The 21,928-nt window shown below is 37.5% G+C and overlaps 2 protein-coding genes across 2 annotated transcripts in view; one reads left to right on the top strand and one right to left on the bottom strand.

The window, feature by feature from the left end:
- The window catches only part of LOC103505783 (guanine nucleotide exchange factor DBS), a 36,326-nt gene that overhangs the window by 11,981 nt on the left and 2,417 nt on the right, over nucleotides 1–21,928 (bottom strand). The window contains exons 2-12 of the mRNA XM_026821022.1: nucleotides 15,189–15,201; nucleotides 12,003–12,103; nucleotides 11,572–11,688; nucleotides 10,597–10,735; nucleotides 9,918–10,159; nucleotides 8,688–8,801; nucleotides 7,492–7,572; nucleotides 4,337–4,376; nucleotides 3,595–3,884; nucleotides 1,032–1,232; nucleotides 438–572 (exon numbers count right to left, since the gene is read on the bottom strand). Of these exons, the coding sequence (XP_026676823.1) occupies nucleotides 438–572; nucleotides 1,032–1,232; nucleotides 3,595–3,884; nucleotides 4,337–4,376; nucleotides 7,492–7,572; nucleotides 8,688–8,801; nucleotides 9,918–10,159; nucleotides 10,597–10,735; nucleotides 11,572–11,688; nucleotides 12,003–12,103; nucleotides 15,189–15,201 (1,473 nt within the window). The remainder of the gene's footprint in view (nucleotides 1–437; nucleotides 573–1,031; nucleotides 1,233–3,594; nucleotides 3,885–4,336; nucleotides 4,377–7,491; nucleotides 7,573–8,687; nucleotides 8,802–9,917; nucleotides 10,160–10,596; nucleotides 10,736–11,571; nucleotides 11,689–12,002; nucleotides 12,104–15,188; nucleotides 15,202–21,928) is intronic.
- LOC103505773 lies at nucleotides 13,522–14,462 on the top strand. The gene is made up of 2 exons (XM_008470137.3): nucleotides 13,522–13,772; nucleotides 14,002–14,462. Exons 1-2 carry the CDS (start codon nucleotides 13,607–13,609, stop codon nucleotides 14,430–14,432), a joined length of 597 nt encoding a protein of 198 aa, XP_008468359.1. The 5' UTR covers nucleotides 13,522–13,606; the 3' UTR covers nucleotides 14,433–14,462.

Genomic DNA, 21,928 nt, shown 5'->3' on the forward strand with positions numbered 1-21,928 from the left:
GATTATTTTCCAACATTCTTAGTTATTCAGATATTTTTCCCTCTTAATGATTTATGTATATCCAGGGTGTCCACCGAAATGGAAAAATCAAATTCCCTAACTTTTCCCGGTTTTCCAGTCTACTTTTTCAAGAGTTTCCACCCTATTCCCAAAGATGAAGTACGAATCTTCACAAATTTGGAACGACGCGACGTAGGTAGGTAGGCACCATGTAAACCATGAGTAAACTGTGCCCCAGGCGATTTTTTTTTTCTTTTTAATAATATTCCTCAGCCTGTTTAAAATCAATTTTCAATCCTTTTCCATGCGACCTAGAATAGGATCTTGAACCCCCTATTTATATCACGAACTGCACCACAGGCGATTATTTTCCAACCAAAATAATGGCCCAGCACGCTTGGTAAGCTGTTACTTTAGATTAGGTACTGTTGACTTACTGTTACTATAGATCCGAGTTCTGTCACATAGGTTCTTTCTGTCTCTACGAGTTCCGTCAACACGTGTCGCTGTTTGAGTTTCAACTGATCGAGATCCGCTTGACTGAGCCCAGTCACTGAGTTGTTATTGTCCATCTGGGAAATCATCAACACACCTGAGATTACTATGGTATTTTAACTTTGATTGTTTTTTTTATATATACCTATATTTTATTATTATTATTATTTAAAGAGGTTTGATAGAGGAAACTGTAACTGCTAAGGTTTTATGGTTCCGAAATCGAAGAGAGAAGGAAGACAGGATAGGAGAAAACCAGCCGTTTCGAGAATGAACCTTATCCGTTCAGGATAAAATGCGCCCCGGGCAGGAATCGAACCCGCAGCCGGGCACTTACAAGGCAGATGCTCTAACAATCGAGCTAACTAGACTGGCATATTTCTAGGCTTAATATCGCTGTAATCTGTATGGTTGGGAACCCGATTCTTATCTAGAGAATGGCAGGTAGGGAAGTAAAAAATAGGTATAAAAGCAAAAGTACTCAAGCTCAACCTTCACTTTGGTAAGTCCTACCTAATGAACTTATCATCACTCACCCTAGCCACAGTATTCGCTTTCCTGAGGATCTTGTTAAAGTTGATCATATGAGGAGTAGGTGCACCCAGGGGAGGTTGTAGGGGCACCCCAGGCTCAGGGGTGACAGTTTGAATGGGGCGGGGAGGTTTGCTGACTAGTTTGCGGAGGTTTGATTGTCGTTTTTCACACATGACGGCCACATCATCTATCCTTTGAAGAACCTGAAACAGAAGTTCAACAACATGAGAAAACCCAGAAACGAGCAAAAATTGTTGGGCTCCTAAATATAAGAAGACATGGGCTTTGATCATCCATCTTAAACCTGAAACAAAATTTTATAATACAAGAAAAACCCCAGAAAAGTGAAAAAGTGGCAAAGTATAAGACAGTTGGAGTTTCAAGTACATGAAAAAAGTACAAACATACGTACAAAGGACACAAATTCCTAGAATAGGAAAACAATATTTCTGGTTACCTTGCGACGTTTTTTCCGTGGAGTGATAAGTTGCACTAGAAATGATTCCATTATGGAGAAAAGGACAGAAAAGCCCAAAATATGGCACGCAAAAAAATCAAGAATTCAAAGTCAATACTTATAAAATCGCACACATCACGCTTTAAAATCAACGTACATAAACTAAAAAATCAAACCTGGATTCAATAAAGTTATCCGTTCAATAAACTGAGGTGGTAGTTAGTCATTTAAAACTGCTACAATCTATTAGTTATGCAACAAATCTAGAGAAAAAAAGCTTAGTCACAGGGAAAGTTTGGGAAAATCCCCACATGAAGTAAAACTGTTACATATGTATTTACCCGAAGGGAGAGAAAATGGAATAAAATTGTAATAGAAAATAGAATAAGTTAAATGTCCTCTCTGAGAATAAAAGCAGCTGGATAGAATATGAAATATAGTTTAACTCGAGACGAAATTACTAACTGGATTATACATATTTATTAATAGTTCTAGGGATTTTATGTAGACATTTTTGATATTTCGAAGATATATCCCAAGGTGAATAAGAAGAATGATGAATAAGAAGCCTCTCAAGATGGATAAGAAGAATTTTCTCTCAAAAAAGAATATGACCCGGAATCAGCTCTGTGAGCTCTGTAACTAACGACACCAGTTTAAAAATCACGCAAATTAAAACACAACTCTATTTCTCTGTACGTGTATGTTAATGAGTCAAAATCTACACCTAAGACATGCACGATTACGTTGGGATTGTGTCTGCTAATAGATGGCCTAGCAAGTGAATAAACAATAAGTTGTAATAGATGCCTAATTGTTGTCATAGAATTTTCCTATAACATCTACATACTTATAGCAGTTATAGCTATTGTAGGCAGGGCCGTATTTAGACGGGGCAGAGGGCCCCGGGCCCAGCTTGGGCTTTTATTTGTACTTAAAATGTATAATATACTTGAAATATTGGTCTTTTTCTTCTTTTGCTTTGCCATGTTCCCGTTTAGACGGGGTCGGCATTTTTCGTCAGCATTTTCCAATCAGCTCGGTTGTTCATTTCATTACCAGTTAATACCTTATTGCGCAGTTTTTATTGGTCTATTAATTATTAAATTTGGGGCTCCCCCCCCCTTGTTGAAATCAAGGATAGGGGCCTGATAGTAGGTATGTTTTATGTTGGAAAATAGTTACTCTACCAAGCATAAATAATATCATCTGCTAGGATAGGTAGGTATAGGTTCAGGTATCATAATGTATGTACAGGCTGTGCTTACAGGGTCCTGATAAGAGCATTGAAGTACCAAGTACCTACTTGAAAAGCCAGCCTACAGGTCGTGGGTTCGATTTCCATCCGGGGCGGATTTTATCCTAAACAGATAAAGCTGGCTTTCTCCTATCCTGTCTTTCTTCACAAGCCCTCCGTCAAACCTCTTCAAAAAGTGTACCACGAAATTCAGCAAAGAACTGGAAAAACTTCCACTCAAAGGGGAAATGAACCTAGAAAATCCGGCCTACTGTGATACCTACTGAGTTATGAAGGTTGCAAAGTCTTATAAGGTAAAGTTATCTATCTATTTACTAGAAGAGTATAGATACTTTTGTAGGTAATGAAGATGAGTACAGGTATCGAAGAGCTGAATAGTTAAAAGTAAATCAATACCAACACTGAAGAGGCAGAAAGATGATCAGTGATACCCCAATGTTTACACTATTGACATTCCTATAGTCCCATGTACTATAGGTAGGTACATAGGTATTACATTACAAATATCCTAGTATGCTAGTCTGTGCTAAACATGTATTACTTTCACTATACGTAGGTACAGGGTTCAACATGGATGTCTTTGGTGATTGTGATGGCCGTATTTTGAATTATTTGTTACATTTCTATTTCAAGTTCCGTACCTCTTATTGGTCCATACCGCATGATGTACGGATGGTGCAGACCAATAAAAGGTACGAACCTTCTATATAAGTATAAGAGTAGTGCTTCCAGGCAGCCCTAATTCTACTCCTTCTCCTTTCTAGCCTTTTCCTATTAAAATAGGGTCGGCGTTTCTTGCCAGTCTCTTCCAGGCAGCCCTAATAAAAGGTTCAGATCTTCTGTGACTTACCTGGTTGACCAGAGCTTTGGTCTCAGGCGTAATGGCATCTTCAAACATGGCATAGAAGTCTCGCGAGTTGTGCGTATTCAAGTTAATATTGAGCTCATTGATGCCGACCTCCATGAAGTGTTCTATCTCGTACAGGAGCTGTTCGGCAATCTCCGGAGAACATGAACACTTGTCGATGTGTTGCGAAGCGAGGAGATCTCTACCCTGGGCGCACCAGTTGTTAGCCTTGTCTATGCGCACCTGCAACTCTTTGCACTTGTTTAGCGTGTCGCACCGCTTCTGTAGACGTTCTGAAATGAGATGGTTTTGGTGTAAGACGATTTATAACCAGCCTAGCCTGGGAAAAGTGGGGAAGATTGGGACTTCTAGTTAGAAAATGTGGGTCTCCTGTCTCGGTAGTGACTTAAAAACATCAAGACCAGCCTAGTTAGCTTGGTTGGTAGCCCGTCTGCCTTATAAGCGCTAGGCCGCGGGTACGATTCCCGCCCGAGGCGAATTTTATCCTGAACGGGTAATGTTCGTTCTCGGAACGGCTAGCTTTCTCCTATCCTCCCTTCCTTCTCTCTTCGTCCTAACCACTGTACTACTGAGGTTGGTAACCTTAACCTTGCTTATTGTGCAAAGAGCAAAGTTTCTTCTTTGAATACGACTAAGCAGTGCTGAGGTTAGTATAACTTTGCTTGGAATGCAAAGAGCAAAGTAATTCCATAAAATAGGGTCTAGATCTAGGGAAAGTTTCTACCTGTTAGGGTGACGTTTAATCGTTTGAGCCTCGGTTGTACCTATTTGAAGTAGATATCCAAATGCAAAATTTCTGCATGGTGATGCATAAACATGTGCGGGATGCAGGTAGCTATACCTGCATACCTAGGTAGCTAGATGTAGATACATAATTATGTATTCAATATAACTACAACATAGAAGCAGGTAATGTAAAACAACTGATAACCCACGTGACTCACAAATGCAGCTGATTTAATCCTTGTATGTTGATTGTACGATTAGAAACAATATATCTGCGGATAGGTACAGAAAAATTCGCAACAAATAGGGGCCTTCAGTATGCAACCCTGTGTGATACCCACTCGGGCACCGAGGTTTCTCAATATAAATAACCTGGGAAGAACTCCTGTAACACATAAGAATATTTACAATAAGAAAAAGTTACATTACTAAGGCCGGGGGCCACAAATCGGTTTAAGCAATCTGATTGGCTGAATTTTTTGGAAATAAACCAATCAGATTGCTAAAGTAATACTTTATCGAAGATTGTAAAGATAAAAAAGGAAGTACATTTGTAATTCTTTATTAATATAAATCAGTCCAGCATTTCTAACTATTGCGATTTTGTGAAAAATATTGGATACAGTTTCTATAGCTCAATGCATTGCTTATTAGTTCTCCCGCATTCGATGATTTGGCAGAATCGATGATTTCAAGACTTGGATTTTGGGATAGCTCAAATTTGTGAGAGAACTGGATATAGTTCCTTTAACGTTAGTTTCGGTATAACCAGTGTAGGAATAGATTTATTAGTTCCATTTCATGCATTGGAAGACCATGTGACACCTCGGTTGTCTTGACATGGGATGTGTGGTAAACTTATAGGCATACACTGAAGGATTCTGGTTAATTTGATAAATTTATAATCAGTTCAGAAAAAAATACTTAAAGGTAATTATGTAGGATAGCTGCTGTACATCAAGTAGACAAGTATTAGGTGAGCAGTCTTTTTTTTTCTCAAATAAACCATGGGGGGCATTATAGGTATTTCATTACCTTGGTATTTTATGGCTAAAAATTATTTTCATCCATCATTAGTACCATCAACATACCTCCTTGAGTGACATTATTGGGACATTTAAGGGACTTTTCAGTCTCATACTGGCAAAAAAAAGCATATTCTATTCTTTTGCTAATCCCTGAGCAGGTAGGTAATACTCGTACATCAATGTACCTTAGGCACATCACACGAATTAACAATTTCAATACAAATTTTTCGTTGAATAAAAAGAAGTAAAAACCTATATCACAGTGTTGGAAGGATTGGGGTAAGATAATGTAAGCAATATTACTTCACTTTATTTGATCCACAAGACCCACAATTGTGTCCCGGAGAGAGGAAGGGTTAAGATTGTTAATAATAACATAATAACAATGTTAATTATAAATATTCCGAGCACAGAGTTCATAATATTGGCAATGGTTATGAAAAAACATGACAATACACTGTGTGAAGTAACACACAATGCAGAGGCTATGGTAATACAATGCAGAGGCTATGGTGTCTCCGGCTACGTGACCACAGGTGAAAGAGTTAACCAACACACAACATGGGTGGATGACTTGATAAAAATTATGTAGGTACTCCATTCTTCAGGAAAATAATAAAAAAATCGAACAGGAGAACAGGAAAAGCACTTCTGAAGATCATTGAGACCGTCTATGTAAACGAGGAAATAAGTGAAGGAGCAAAAAATCAAGAAGGTTAACTATAAAAGTTCACTCGGAAATTTTAAATGAAATAAATGCACCTACATAGTCCGACAAAGGTAGGAACTAGTAAAAGAAATTCAATAAAATCATATTTTTTTATTTGAATCTTGTATTTTTTATCACTAGATAGCTGTTCGATCTCAACGCGAACGACACATACGAATCACACTAAGATGGTTTTCTAGGAGTTTTACTAACGAAGTAATACATGCCTGGATAGAACAGGATCCTGTAGAGAGAATAGAAGAGGTCCATGATTTGAAGATATCGGCGCCCAAAGCCCCGGCCCGAGGTACCGATCGACGTGACACTGTCCCGATCATGGGAACAACTGCAGGCACAGGACTCCCGAGTTCTGCTCATCTTCACCAGAACAATTAGTTACACTTCAATGTTGACTGCACATAACTGTGAACTCGTTTCGAGCGGAGATGAACAGTGGGTTCAATGTTTGGGTTGTCATAGACGACCGGCAGACGAGGGACAAGGTGGCGAAACCATCGAAGATCTTGAAGTTGGCCTCTGGAAAGAACGTCCTTTAAGTAGGACGAAAGAACGTCCTATCAGGGGTGGAAAAAGTTCCCACGAAAAAAAGGTTCCATTCTACCACGAACAGTTCATTTAGTTCACTTCGTGAGTTGTTAAAGAATTCCAATATTTGCAGACCGTCAAGGCAGGACAGTCTCAATCTCGAATTGCATCATGAGTTAATTATCGCCCAGTCTGAAATCCAATCAAGACTTCAAAGTTCAGATCAGGTCAGAGTGCAAGATCGGTTTATCCTTCGCTTGGTTCGATCTCTGGAAAATGTCAATAATAATTACACACAATGTAAACTTAACCACGGACACTTGGCACGGATAAGCATCACCAATGATTTAACACTTCACTTTGCAAAAGTTGAACTTTCATTTCACAAATTAGACAAAAGGATCTGATAATATTATCAGGATCTAGTTAGATTCTAATGGTAGTATCTATTGGGTGTGTTATACTGGTATAGATTTATTGAACAAATGACGCAACCTTGAATTGTATACTTATTTTACGATTTCTTTTATGTGGCAGGATTCTCCTGAAGGAGCTCTTCCACCCAACCATATATTGATGGTCAGGAGAAAGTTAAAGGCCTTCCTTTTGGTCAGGTGTCAGGTCCTTTACGGCTTTGAAAACTTTAGCTGAGAGGACGGTTGGTAATGGTATAAATAGGATCATCGACTATCAGCTATTCAAGACCTATGTCACTACGACCTTTTGTGTCTTTGAAGAGCTGTTTGAGATCCTAGCGGAGTAGATTCGTATAGCTTAAACTAATCTTTGGGGCTGTTTTTCCCATGTTCCTACACCTAAGACTCAGAGTGGGTTGTGTACGGTTCATCTTAGGAGTACTAAAGGACTTACCGGTAAAGGTGACAAACTGGTGATGCAGAATATCCGCAATGTCTGCCACATTGAGTTCCTCAGTTTCAGCACACATGTCATCTGAAACAGGAAGAGAATATTGACGTTATTCAAGTGATTTTCAGCTGGGGTTTTGAGGGTTCTTTCAACCAATAAGAAGACTGTTAAGACTTCTACACCCCCCACCTCCTCCCCAAAACGTAGCTCTATTAAGACCCCCGAAGGGATGGGGGGCGAGATCGATGAATCCAAACAATACTCGTGCAATTTTTACATTGCTTTATTTCTCAATAGGTGTCCAACAATCCAACCTAGATAATGCGATATTTGATCCGGTTCCTAATCTTTGGCTTCCGTCCTCTATTTTCAATACAACTGAACACCACGCAATATCTTGAGTACCTACAACCTACTGAGCAATTTCTCGAGTACTTCACTAAATGAAACTGCTAAACAATATTTCACTACATGCTTGCTTACGTCACTTTGCTTTGCTTTCAATCTCATCGACTGTAGATTGTACCCGAGAGAAGAACATGAAAACGAAACTCAGTCTTTTGATACTTTCAAATTAAATCTGCCAGTTTCGATTCATCTCTACCATGCAATCGTTAAAATCCACATCAGTGATCTAATCTAAATCGAGTTACAAATTCAACTCTAATTAAATTGAATACTGGAGGATCAAAAATCATCAGTGTACCAGAACAGGGACCTTAATTAGAGATTGATATTTGTGTTGGTAGTTTGCTCAGGGCAGTGAGATTAGAGATGGCTACTGATGGACAATTCATTAGAGGATCTTTGACTATAGTTTCAGTACTGATTAGCCCGTTAGGTACGGGTTTTCTTAGGCCAGCCACTCACTATCAGGTAGACTTGTCAGGTAAAGCTGGAAAGGTCCGTCTGTCAGGGCTCAGGTCTACCTGATACCTGATGAGCGCTCACACTATCAGGTAAATCTGATCAGGTGTACCTGCCATCAGGTCTACCTGCTAGTGAGTGGCTGGCCTTAGGTGTACCCTAGTTATAGGGAAATGCAAAATCTCCAGATAGGTTGGTCCCCGAAATGCAAATTTCTTGAATTATTTTAGAGGTTGGTCTTTTCTTGGCAAATATCTTGAAATATGTTGGTTCTTCATAGGTAAATTTCTTGAATTTTTTTATTACCAGAGATGCACCATTTTTGGTCTTACTTTGAATTTGAATTCCTCCTTGAAGAATTTGTTGCTAACTTCAGAGATTGCTTTCTGAAAGAACCCGGACGGTCGCAGTACAAACACAATGTGAATCAGACCTGGGAAGAACTCCTGTAATAGATAAGAATATTTACAATATGAAAAAGTTACCTTACTAAGGCCGGGGGCCACAAAGTGAGTTTAAAATCGGTTTAAGCAATCTGATTGGCTGAATTTTTTGGAAATCAACCAATCAGATTGCTTAATCCGAAGTTAATCCAAGTACGCTCACTTGTGGCCCCGGCCATTAGTAATACTTTATCGAAGATTGTAAAGAAAACAAGCAGGGTCCGTCCCTCCGGGAATTTTTTAGCCAGTAGTGATTAGAGAAAAGCAGTACCTATGTACCTACCTAATTTGTTTAATATTCAGTTTATTATTTTATTCTTGATTTGATTTTTTGATTTTACTTTTATGTAATGATTTAAAATCAAGACTAGAGCCCGTTCTCCCTTTATTCCCAATATAATGTTCAAGTCACCCATCCATTTATTGGCCTTCCTCGGCGTAGCTTAACATAGGTAACGCTAAAACCGGTCTTAAATGATCGACTGAAGGGTTATCTAAAACTTTCTCAGACGACACCGAAGCGAATACAACTTAAATTAACGACTGAAGTGTTATCTTAAACTTTCTCGCTTTGAGTTCATAGGTCGTCGCGACAAATTTCAAGATCAGAGCTCATTTGTGTAAGTCTGCCGCACTGGTCCCTACTAGGCCCATCATTACAGATCTACAATTATGTAACGATTACGTGAGTTATATAAAAGAACTACTCTTTTCACTGGACACTCATTCAACGAATCAAATCCTAAAATATGTAACTCACTCAGTCACTCTCAACTCCCTAAAGGTATATAGATGGAGTTAGGATCTGACTCATTGTCTGAGTAGTTCATTGAAAAGAGCAGTTCTGGTAATATCTCACTTACTGTTTACACATCTCTATGCATCATACGGAACTTACGCAAAGTTAGCGCTGTACTGGCGTATCTTCTCTCCGCGCAACTCCTGCAGTTGTTCCAATAGGACTCGCTTGATCTCATATTATTTACAAGCGAAAGTGACATGCATTTTAGCACTTTTTCAGAGTTTAGCCCTATCTCAATTTTACAATAATTTTAATATGTAGGCATACGTAAAATACAACAGTAATGAGTAATTTAGCATTGAAGAAATGAACAGTACCTGAGTTTCTTTGAAGTTATACTCGAACGTCCGTAGCTCCAGCAGTTGACGCATTTTGGCCGAATGGTTTTGCCAGAATTCATCAAAAGTTCTCTCCGTTTCCTCTAGTTGTACAAGTAGCCTCTCTACTGCCGTAATGTTGATGAGAGAGGAGGGCTCTCGGCTTCGTGATTTGAAATCATAGAGCAGAGACTCGCCGCGCTTTGCAGCCTCTAGGATTTCCTCTTTCCTGAGAGCATAGTCTGAAATGAGCAAAGATTATTATCATCATTAAGTAATATTTTATTTCAAGTTCGATATTCAAGGGGTAATCCTTCTATGTTTTGCAATCTCATCTTTTTCGTTAGGATGTTTTTATTTTTTATTTAAAGGTGAGTGTTTCACCGGCGTTTTTCTATCGTAGTAAAGAAAAAAACGGCTACATTAGACGCATGTGGTCTGTGTCGTAGCATGCCCATCCCGTAGTAAGTCCCTCGTCAGATGGGCGAAAAGAGATACAATACTTCGCCTTCAGGTGCTGGGTCAAAACGGGAACACCAGAAAGTAAACCGCTGAAATATTTGCAGTAGAAAAACGAGTACCTACAATGCGATGGTCTATGGCGAGGGTAAATGGTCCATGGTCTATGGTCACCGTTGTGCCCGCGAACTTAACCTTTATGCTAAAGAACGTCACTTACCTATACTCTGTGCATGAAGCACATTCTTAATACTGTGAATTTCTATAGGATACTCCTCAGTGCTGTCTTGGAAGAGTTTGGTGAACTTATCTAGGAGATCAGACACCGTTCTGGTTTGAATTGAAAATTGTTCTAGGGCCTGGAACAAAAATCGATTAAACATTTAAGTAGGTATTTAATAATAAATACCAAAATGAGTTTTCACAGCGAATAGCTTCTAATAGTGACCCAAAAAACACAACCCCAACCCAAATTTGTGACTTTGTCGAGAAATGAATTCTTCATCCTTAAAGGGGATTTAGCTATCAATTGCAGCTGTATAGAAGTAAGATGAAAACGCTGAAAACCCATGAAACTTTATTTCGTGTAACGGCGTTACGAACTTTTGACGTTCGCGCACCTCCCGGAACGCTTGATATACAAAAAATGTATACGTATATTTTGACCAACAGGACTGGAATATTAGAGGACGAAAGAGGTGTTTCCACGATGCCAGCAGTATCTGGACTGTTTACTGACCTCTGTAATCCAGTCATACTTACTATTCTCTGTTGAATCCAGTGATGATGGCAATACACCTAACAAAAATCGATTGAACATTAAAGTAGGTATTTAATAATAAATAACAAAATGAGTTTTCACAGCGAATAGCTTCTAGTGACCCAAAAAACACAACCCCAACCCAAATTTGTGACTTTGTCGAGAAATGAAGAGTTCATCTCCTTAAAGGGGATTTAGCTATCAATTGCAGCTGTATAGAAGTAAGATGAAAATGCTGATAACCCATGCTTTATTTCGTGTAACGACGGCGTTACGAACTTTTGACGTTCGCGCACCTCCCGGAACGCTTGATACACAAATGTATACGTATATTTTGACCAACAGGACTGGAATATTAGAGGACGAAAGAGGTGTTTCCACGGAGCCAGCAGTATCTGGACTGTTTACTGACCTCTGTAATCCAGTCATACTTACTATTCTCTGTTGAATCCAGTGATGATGGCAATACACCAGGTCTCCACCGTATTCTGCAGTCAGTTCTGACTTGTCAATATATTGGTGCAGTTCTTCTACACAACTACAAATAACGAGCTGAAACACAGAAAATAGTCGGATTAGATCAGCATATATCAGTACATAAATAAATCTCAATATCTGCTTGTCTGTCAGATAGGTTGGTCCCCGAAATGCAAATTTCTTGAATTATTTTAGAGGTTGGACTTCGAAAGGCAAATTTCTCAAATTATTTTAAAGGATTATTTCTGAAAAGCGAAAATTTCTTGAATTATGATGGTTTTCCAAAGGCAAAATTTCTTGGCAAATATCTTGAAATATGTTGGTTCTTTCTTCATTGGTAAATTTCTTGAATTATTTTATTACCAGAGATGCACCATTTTTGGTCTTACTTTGAATTTGAATTCCTCCTTGAAGAATTTGTTGCTAACTTCAGAGATTGCTTTTTCAATAACATGAGAAAACACAGAAACGAGCAAAAATTGTTGGGCTCCTAAAGATAAGAAGGCATGAGCTTTGATCATCCATCTTAAACCTAAAACAAAATTTTATAATACAAGAAAAACCCCAGAAAAATGAAAAAGTGGCAAAGTATAAGACATTTGGAGTTTCAAGTACATGAAAAAAGTACAAACATACGTACAAAGGACACAAATTCCTAGAATAGGAAAACAATATTTCTGGTTACCTTCCGCCGTTTTTTCCGTGGAGTGATAAGTTGCACTAGAAATGATTCCATTATGGAGAAAAGCACAGAAAAGCCCAAAATATGGCACTCAAAAAAATCAAGAATTCAAAGTCAATACTTATAAAATCGCACACATGACGCTTAAAACATCTTTAAAATCAACGTACATAAACTAAAAAATCAAACCCGGATTCAATAAAGTTATCCGTTCAATAAACTGAGGTGGTAGTTAGTCATTTAAAACTGCTACAATCTATTAGTTATGCAACAAATCTAGAGAAAAAAAGCTTAGTCACAGGGAAAGTTTGGGAAAATCCCCACATGAAGTAAAACTGTTACGTATCTACCCAAAGGGAGAGAAAATGGAACAAAATTGTAATAGAATAGAAAATAGAATAAGTTAAATGTCCTCTCTGAGAATAAAAGCAGCTGGATAGAATATGAAATATAGTTTAACTCGAGACGAAATTACTAACTGGATTATACATATTTATTAATAGTTCTAGGGATTTTATGTAGACATTTTGATATTTCGAAGATATATCCCAAATCAGTCTCAAGATGAATAAGAAGAATTTTCTCTCAAAAATGAATACGACCCGGAATCAGCACTGTAACGAACGAAACCAGTTCAAAAATCACACAAATTAAAACACAACTCTATTTCTCTGTACGTGTATGTTAATGAGTCAAAATCTACACCTAAGACATGCACGATTACGTTGGGATTGTGTCTGCTAATAGATGGCCTAGCAAGTGAATAAACAATAAGTTGTAATAGATGCCTAATTGTTGTCATAGAATTTTCCTATAACATCTACATACTTATAGCAGTTATAGCTATTGTAGGCAGGGCCGTATTTAGACGGGGCAGAGGGCCCCGGGCCCAGCATTGATTGGATTTCAGACTGGGCGATAATTAACTCATGATGCAATGCGAGATTGAGATTGAGACTGTCCTGTCTTGACGGTCTGCAAATATTGGAATTCTCAAACTCACGAAGTGGACTAAATGAACTGTTCGTGTAGAATGGAACCTTTTTTTTTTTTCGTGGGAACTATCGTTTACATTTATTTTTTCGGAGTTTTGACCTCAGATTTGGATTTTTCCCAACTTTTTACATAGGAATCGACTATTTATTCATAATTTTTACCCATTTGCAACTCCTCCATTGTTGTCCGGGCCTTTGAAATTTCCTTTTCGTTATACTATTCCTCTAATCTCCACTCTCTCTTTCTAGGTATGGCCGTACTCCCCTTACCATTTCTTCTGATAAATCCACACGGAAACATATTCACGCTCTTTATATGAAACAATTCGCCCCCAAAGGAGCGAGTAAAGATAACGATAACCACACTAATGATAGACTGATGGGATATACAACGTTCCTTTACTTTATCAAACACCAGTTCCCGCATGTTAAGTTCGTCAAGCAAGAGTCATTTGCCTGTAAAACAGGCAAGGAGATAAATCGTGAGTATCTTATGGTTTTTTTTAATTCTTTTGCTCTAAAGTTTCGAAGGTTTTGAAATTTTTCGTCTTGGAATTTTTACATTTCCTCGATTTTTTGAGTAGTTTGAAGTGGGTCTAATAGTTAAGGACTTTGTTATCAAGTACTTCAAGTATTTCTTATTTTGGGTGGTCTATTCCCTCGTTTTTCTGTTATGCGTCTTACAGTTGTGTTTTCTCGTTTTTTTTCCAGGAGATAAGCTCATCAAACAGACCCCAGCTTCTTCAGAACTTGCTGCAAGTACCATGGTAAAAGTTCCTAATAGCAACAATCCCATTCAAACTGCTGTGATAGAAAACAATCCCGCTCAAGAGTACGAAGTCATTCTTCCTCAAACTTCTAGTCATCTCGATAGTCAACTGTTGAATAGTAATGAACTATTGGAAAGCCATCAACTATTGGAAAATCACCTAGACAGCCACACTCTGGTGGACACTGGAGGAACTACACAGCTAGTAATGAGTTCTGATGTGTTAGAAAGCCAACCTCTGGGTTCGAAGCAACTTGTGTTTACAACCCCCAGTACGGGAACCAAGGAGTTTAGTTCTGATAATTCTACGTTCATTATGACGCCCACTTATACGCTGACAAATCAGCCTTTGCTGTATATTCAGATACAGTAACTCATCTAAATCTTGCTATAGAATTTCTACTTTGTCAGACCGGCTTCATTTGTCCTTTGTTCAGACATTATCTGTCTTGTCTTGCAGTCTTGTACCTGTTTCTTTGTAGCGGTAACTTCTTATTTGGCAATTGAGGATAGAAGTTGAAACTTATTTTAAACCCATTAGTTTGTTCTTCTGAGAAGGTGTGTTAAAACCTACTTTGTCCAGCTCTTTCGTTCACAAAATGTAACTGTTTCATGGGTTTCAGATTTTTTTGGCAGTCAGATGATTTGATGAGGTAATACGTATTCTAGTTAGAAGCTAAATTTACGATCTCCTAAAGCTGTTATCACGTCCTAAGTGATTGTCGGTATTATTGTATTGATATTAGATTCCCATTGTACCTACTGAACTTATGAGTAGATGCACCCGGACAGAGCATTCCTAGTTCCTACACTACCTAAAGTATACTTACTATGAAGTTGAAGAAGTTATCTCTTACCTATCTACTATCAACACAAATGTATACCTTACTGCCTTACTCCTATACTGAGTACGACTTATTACTATTAATATACTATACCTAATGAAATCACATTACCCATTAGTATACATCTGAATAACATTACATACTACACATAATATATGTACATACGTTCCTACTGTGTACTATATTTGTTATCACTAGTGACGTAGCCTGGGATATTTCAAGGCCCTTCATAATAATTTTAGCAGTGGATTTCATGACCATTGCTTACAGTGTGGTGTTGTGACCAGGATATACTGTCTGACCAAGGTGTTGGTGTAACAGGAGACTCTGACAATGTTGTGATTTGTGTGGTTTCTATGCACACGGACTATTTTGCAAGCAATATGTATGTATCAAATTGATATTAAATCTTGCGCAGATCTTTGTGGAGTTTGTGGCCGAGATTTATTTCAGCAAAGATTGGCATTTGCAGAGAGGAATCTCGGCGAGTTTGAGTGGAACTTTGGGAGTGGCGGTCCATATTTCAAGAGTGCCTCAAATGCCTTCCTTGCCCTCCTCCCAAACATCATTTAAGTATTGTTTTTATATTTGTATTTTTCATTCTCACTCATTTGTCATGTTTATTTTTTCCAATGATATTTTTTGATGTCATAGATTGGACGCCTGCCAGCTTCTCTAAAAAATACCTCCTCAGTGGAGAGTGCACGGAATAATATTTATATAAAAGAATTGGTTCCGGTTTACACTTCTTCCACCTGTGGTTATTAGTTAATATTATACCTGACATTGTACCAATGACAAACCGTACCAGTGTAGCAACCTCTTGACAAATTAATATTTCAAATTACCTTCAGTGTCTTCAGGTTGGTCAAGTCTTCTTATTCGGGTAATAACTCTTCGTGTACTAATCTCGAAGTTTGTTTACAAACAATTGCATAATCTACTTTGTTGTTTACAAACCCATGTTTTGTTACTTTACCTCTCACGGGTTGGTTCAATTTGCATTCAGGTGTTAATCTCTTGGTCACCTCTCTGGACAACTAGAAAATCTTTGAACATATTAACATCAGACCAGGCCAACTTATGGAATCAAAAGATCGAAATTTGACACAAATGCTACAATACTTGTATGTTCTTCTTCCACTTGATTTCTTAAGAATACTTTTCCAAATAATTTTGGTGTTTCAAGTGTTAATAAGTAATAATAGTGCTTAATAATAATAGTGCTTATTTATACTGCTCGCATAGGACTGAAAAGTCCCTTTACTCCAGCAGTAGGCTACTACATTGTATCTGTTATGTTTATATTGTCATAGCGTTACGTCAACACTCAACGTGTTGAATAATAATAGCCGTCTGTATTATTGCACTAGGAACTTTTCTATTCTTTTTCTTATTGTATATGCTTTTGTGTGTGTTCTATATGCTTTTATAATGTATGTATATCTAATCCAACATTATGCTTTTAAACAACTGACGTCATAGACATTTCAAATTGTCCTAATAATTTCCTATTCGATGATTATGTTGTTATGTAGTTGTATACTGATGAGATGATGACTCCTTCTGAGAGCATTGAAAATGATAGAAAGTAAATCTCTCAGTGCAGTCAATGTCAATACCCACATGACAAAATGCTTTAACCACGGGGGTCAGTACCCTCTCACGCGACCCCTATCTTAATTTCAATGTGACCATATCAAACTAACACAGTATATTGAGTGCAGAGTTTACTATGTTCCCACATACTAATATACCTACTACTCGAACATTGTTATACTAAAACCAACACACGTGAATTAATGGTTCTTTTTTCCCTGACTAGGTACTAGAGTTGGAAGACTCTATTTAGACTTAGAGTTACAGGCTAAAGTGACTTCAGACTCGTACTAGACCACTTAAGTACACAGCTAAGATCAGCGGTTGTCAAACTGAATACGGAAGACTTGATATGAGAACATTGAAACTGCCTTGATACTCGTAGCTCAGTGAGTAATCGCTCGTCAGATAATCAGGAGGTCGCGGGTTCATAGCCAAGGCATGAGATTTCATCCTTGATTATTCTAAAGTTACAGGCTAAAGTGACTTCAGACTGGTACTAGACCACTTAAGTACACAGCTAAGATCAGCGGTTGTCAAACTGAATACGGAAGACTTGATATGAGAACATTGAAACTGCCTTGATAGGTACTCGTAGCTCAGTGAGTAATCGCTCGTCAGATAATCAGGAGGTCGCGGGTTCATAGCCAAGGCATGAGATTTCATCCTTGATTATTTGAGAATTTGATCATGATAATGCGCTTAGCTAAATTGTACCACTAACTTAGCAGTTTAAGATTATGTTTTTTATTTTTTAATTTTTATTTTGTAGTTAGTGTTTAGTTATACACTTATAAGAGTGGTAAGAGCTGATATGTACGATTTAGCGTAACCGCGACACACCGTTGATTTAGAACTAAAGTTTTTCCTCTCGTATTTCTGTAACGAGCAATTTCTACGGCAAATAGCTCCCCTAATGGGTCGTGGCTCATTTTGGCACCCGCTGTCTGGCATTGGCTACCACGCTGTGTACTATCAGTAGAATCAGTATGTTCAGTTCAGAATCGGGTATCGTTCACTCAACATGTGATTCTCATACAAATTGTCGGTATCAATTGAATTTCATTAACATTCGATGTGTTACGGTTTTCGAGATATTGTCCCGGTGCAGTTGCATTTTCAGTTGTGTTTTTATTTAGTTTTGTTGTGTATTTTCTAATGCGTACATGTAGGTGGAAGTGAGTGTTTGTGTGTTTTCCGAGGCGATTTTTGGAGCTCGGATGGAATTGGAGATTTTGAATTTGGACTCTGATGGGAATTCGTCGGCTATTACTTCTGGTATGTTTACATTGTTTTTTGAGATGCTATTCTAATGCATTGATGGGGTTTGTAAAGGTCTGGCTGGAGGACCTTAAGGAGGCATACACTCGAAAATTTTGTTTGCGAAAAAAAATTTCAGCCCTTAGACCTGATTGAGAGGCTGCCGTAAAACACCTTTGATTCTATCAATTCAAAATTAATGAGGGGTTGACAGACGCTTTTCTTACAAGATTCCCCTGTTATGGAGACTTTTTATCGAATCTACTCGTAAGTAGAAATAGTTCTACTAGATGTACGTAGATATTTAAAACTTTTATTATGATACGTAGGAATATAATGTAGTTCTATGTACCTTCTTATTTGCTGATGGTCTGATAGATGGATGAGTGACAGAAGATAATGAAAAATATAATAATGGAATCGGAAAAAAGAAAACTCTCTTCTCCGCGGAGTATGTTAGGAGACACAAAAACATTTTGTATTACTATTTAGGTACATATGCATGAGTAGATACAGGTTACTTTCAAATAAACACATTCAATGTGATACTTCATTCTAGTTTTCGCTATTTATAAAATAACCTACGTAAGTGATGTGCGAATGTAGAAGATGTTTCTGTGTGAAATTAATGTTTTTATGAACATCATGTAAATATCATAAATTATTACCAAGCAGAAATTCAGAACATTTTCCTTCTTTCCTCGAGAATTTTTGTTGGTATTTGGCATACTCTACTTGTACTTCCATGAAACACACTAACTTGAAAAAAAGAAGCTACGACCTATAAATGGATTAATCGCTTTATTTTATCTTTTGACACTAAAGTACCTATCTAATTTTGTTGATAGAACAGCGGGCTAAGGCAGAATCACCAATTTTCTCAAGAATTTGAACGATGAAACTTGAGACTCAGAGAAAAGAGCGGTAACTATAACATTGATTGCATATTCTTTAGTCTGCATCATTTTTTCAACGCGATTTGAAAAAGATCACTTGACTTGAGTGCACCTCTCAATTGAATCATGTCCTTTATGGGAACACAGGAAGATGTTGCAAATAACGAGGCTTGTTATGAGGTCACCATGATGTCACCTCATGAAAATGACATAAATTAAATATTCAGGTCAGAGCTGTACTTGTCATTATTCGTAGCTCAAAAATCTTGCAAATAGCCTGATTGGTTTCAGGGAATATGTTGTGTTCATTCTCAGCTGTACTAGTAGGTAATCTTCTTAAGCATAATTCTGCTAATTTTCTGTATTGTTTAAGTTGCGTGTGTGCGATTCTAGAATCTTATCGGAACAACTGATTTTCTTTGCTGGAATTCTTGATAAACTCGTCAGTCATTAGTTGTTGCATTTTTTTTTTTTTTTTTTTCCTAACCACTTTGCTGCATTAGCTTGCTAGTTCCTACCTATGGACTATGTAGGTGCATTTATTTCATTTAAAATTCCCGAGTGAACTTTTATAGTTAACCTTCTTGATTTTTTGCTCCTTCACTTATTTCCTCGTTTACAAAGACGGTCTCAATGATCTTCAGAAGTGCTTTTCCTGTTCTCCTGTTCAAATTTTTATTATTTTCTTGAAGAATGGAGTACCTACATAATTTTTATCAAGTCATCCACCCATATTGTGTGTGTTGTGTGTTGGTTAACTCTTTCACCTGTGGTCACGTAGCCGGAGACACCATAGCCTCTGCATTGTATTACCATAGCCTCTGCATTGTGTGTTACTTCACTAGAACATGGTATACTATAATTATTTAAGTTTTCAAGTGCTACTTGTCATAATATGATGTGTAGTACGAACCACTCCTTGCAATATTTCTTTAGTTTATTATGTAGTTTATTAATTACTTGTCTATTCCAATACAAGTACCTTTGGGTTTCTTTGGGGTATATCTAGGTCTTGGTAGCTCGTACATTCATTTGCATGTAAAGTTCTGTCTATTTTCTTCAGCAAGTTGCCATTGTACCAATATAATCTATTAATATTGCGTCCTCTGACATCATCCCCGAAAGACCTCTTGGCACATATCACACCTACTCGCCAAATTTCAAGCAAGATCATAATGTATACAGAACGCCTAGACTTGTACCCACTCACATTCTTTGTCAGACCGGCTTCATTTGTCCTTTGTTCAGACATTATCTGTCTTGTCTTGCAGTCTCGTACCTGTTTCTTTGTAGCGGTAACTTCTTATTTGGCAATCGAGGATAGAAGTTGAAACTTATTTTAAACCCATTAGTTTGTTCTTCTGAAGTGTGTTAAAACCTACTTTGTCCAGCTCCTTCATTCATAAATGTAACTGTTTCATAGGTTTCAGTTCTTTTTGGCAGTCAGATGATTTGATGAGGTAATACGTATTCTAGTTAGAAGCTAAATTTACGATCTCCTAAAGCTGTTATCACGTCCTACGTGATCGTCGGTATTATTGTATTGATATTAGATTCCCATTGTACCTACTGAACTTATGAGAAGACGTACCTGAACACAGCATTCCTGGTTCCTAAAAGAATCCAGATATACTTACTATGAAGTTGAAGAAGGTATCTATTTACTATCAACACAAATGTATACCTTACTCCTGCACTATGTTCGACTCATTACTATTACTATAGCTAATGAAATCACATTAACCATTAGTATACATCGGAATAACATTAAATACTAGATACATACTACACGTATCATACTACATACGTTCCTGTGTACTATATTTGTTATCACTAGTGACGTAGCCTGGGATATTTCAAGGCCCTTCATAATAATTTTAGCAGTGGATTTCATGACCATTGCTTACAGTGTGTTGTTGTGACCAGGATACTGTCTGACCAAGGTGTTGGTGTAACAGGAGACTCTCTCTGACAATGTTGTGATTTGTGTGGTTTCTATGCACACGGACTATTTTGTAAGCAATATGTAATATGTATGTATCAAGTTGATATTAAATCTTGCGCAGATCTTTGTGGAGTTTGTGGCCGAGATTTATTTCAGCAAAGATTGACATTTGCAGAGAGGAATCTCGGCGAGTTTGAGAGGAACTTTGGGAGTGCCTTCTTTGCCCTCCTCCCAAACATCATTTAAGTATTGTTTTTATATTTGTATTTTTCATTCTCACTCATTTGTCATGTTTATTTTTTCCAATGTCTACAAGTAGGTACCTTGTTATGTTTATATTGTCATAGCGTTACGTCAACACTCAACGTGTTGAATAATAATAGCCGTCTGTATTATTGCACTAGGAACTTTTCTAGCTTATTATATTTTTTTTGATGTCATAGATTGGACGCCTGCCAGCTTCTCTAAAAAATACCTCCTCAGTGGAGAGTGCACGGAATATTATTTATATAAAAGAATTGGTTCCGGTTTACACCTGTGGTTATTAGTTAATTATACCTGACATTGTACCGATCACAAACCTTACCAGTGTAGCAACCTATTGACAAAATAATATTTCAAATTACCATCAGTGTCTTCAGATTGGTCAAATCTTCTCATTCGGGTTAATAACTCTTGGTGTACTAATCTTGAACTTTGTTTACAAACAATTGCATAATCTACTTTGTTGTTTACAAACGATCCAATGTTTTCTTACTTTACCTGTCACGTGTTGGTTCCATTTGCATTCAGGTGTGTTGATCTCTTGGTCACCTTAACTGGACAGCTAGAAATTCCCCGATTAAATTACCATCAGACCAGGCCAACTTATGGAATCAAAAGATCGAAATTTGACACAAATGCTACAATACTTGTATGTTCTTCTTCCGCTTGATTTCTTAAGAATACTTTTCCAAATAATTTTGGTGTTTCAAGTGTTAATAAGTATGTGCTAAAATGAAATGCAAATTGCCAAAATATGGAGGACAACAGTTTCAGACAAATTGGTGTCCTTAACATGTTCCCAAGAAACATGTCAACCTTAGGCAACAATATTTCACTCAATACTCAATTCTAATCACAACAATCTTCTGTCACTTTACTTCACCGTGCGCATTAAATGTTGCAAATTAGGATACCTAATGTTATTAGTTGCCTTGACAGGTAGATGTAAAAGATAAAAGAGTATCCCTGTATAAATAGTATCAGCGTTCACCATTTAACTAGACCATGTTAGCGAAATAGTTCGCTAGAATGACATTCGATGTTTTCTTCAAATATTTCT

The sequence above is a fragment of the Diaphorina citri genome, unplaced genomic scaffold (genome assembly GCF_000475195.1).
Source record: "Diaphorina citri unplaced genomic scaffold, Diaci psyllid genome assembly version 1.1 scaffold194, whole genome shotgun sequence".
In the NCBI taxonomy this organism is placed as follows: domain Eukaryota; kingdom Metazoa; phylum Arthropoda; class Insecta; order Hemiptera; family Psyllidae; genus Diaphorina; species Diaphorina citri.

What these genes read in the sequence shown, in the direction of transcription:
- LOC103505773 (XM_008470137.3), top strand. Translation starts at nt 13,607, where the DNA reads ATGAAACAATTCGCCCCCAAAGGAGCGAGTAAAGATAACGATAACCAC. An exon ending in AACAGGCAAGGAGATAAATC is followed by an intron (nt 13,773 to 14,001) that starts GTGAGTATCTTA and finishes TTTTTTTTCCAG; the next exon opens with GAGATAAGCTCATCAAACAG.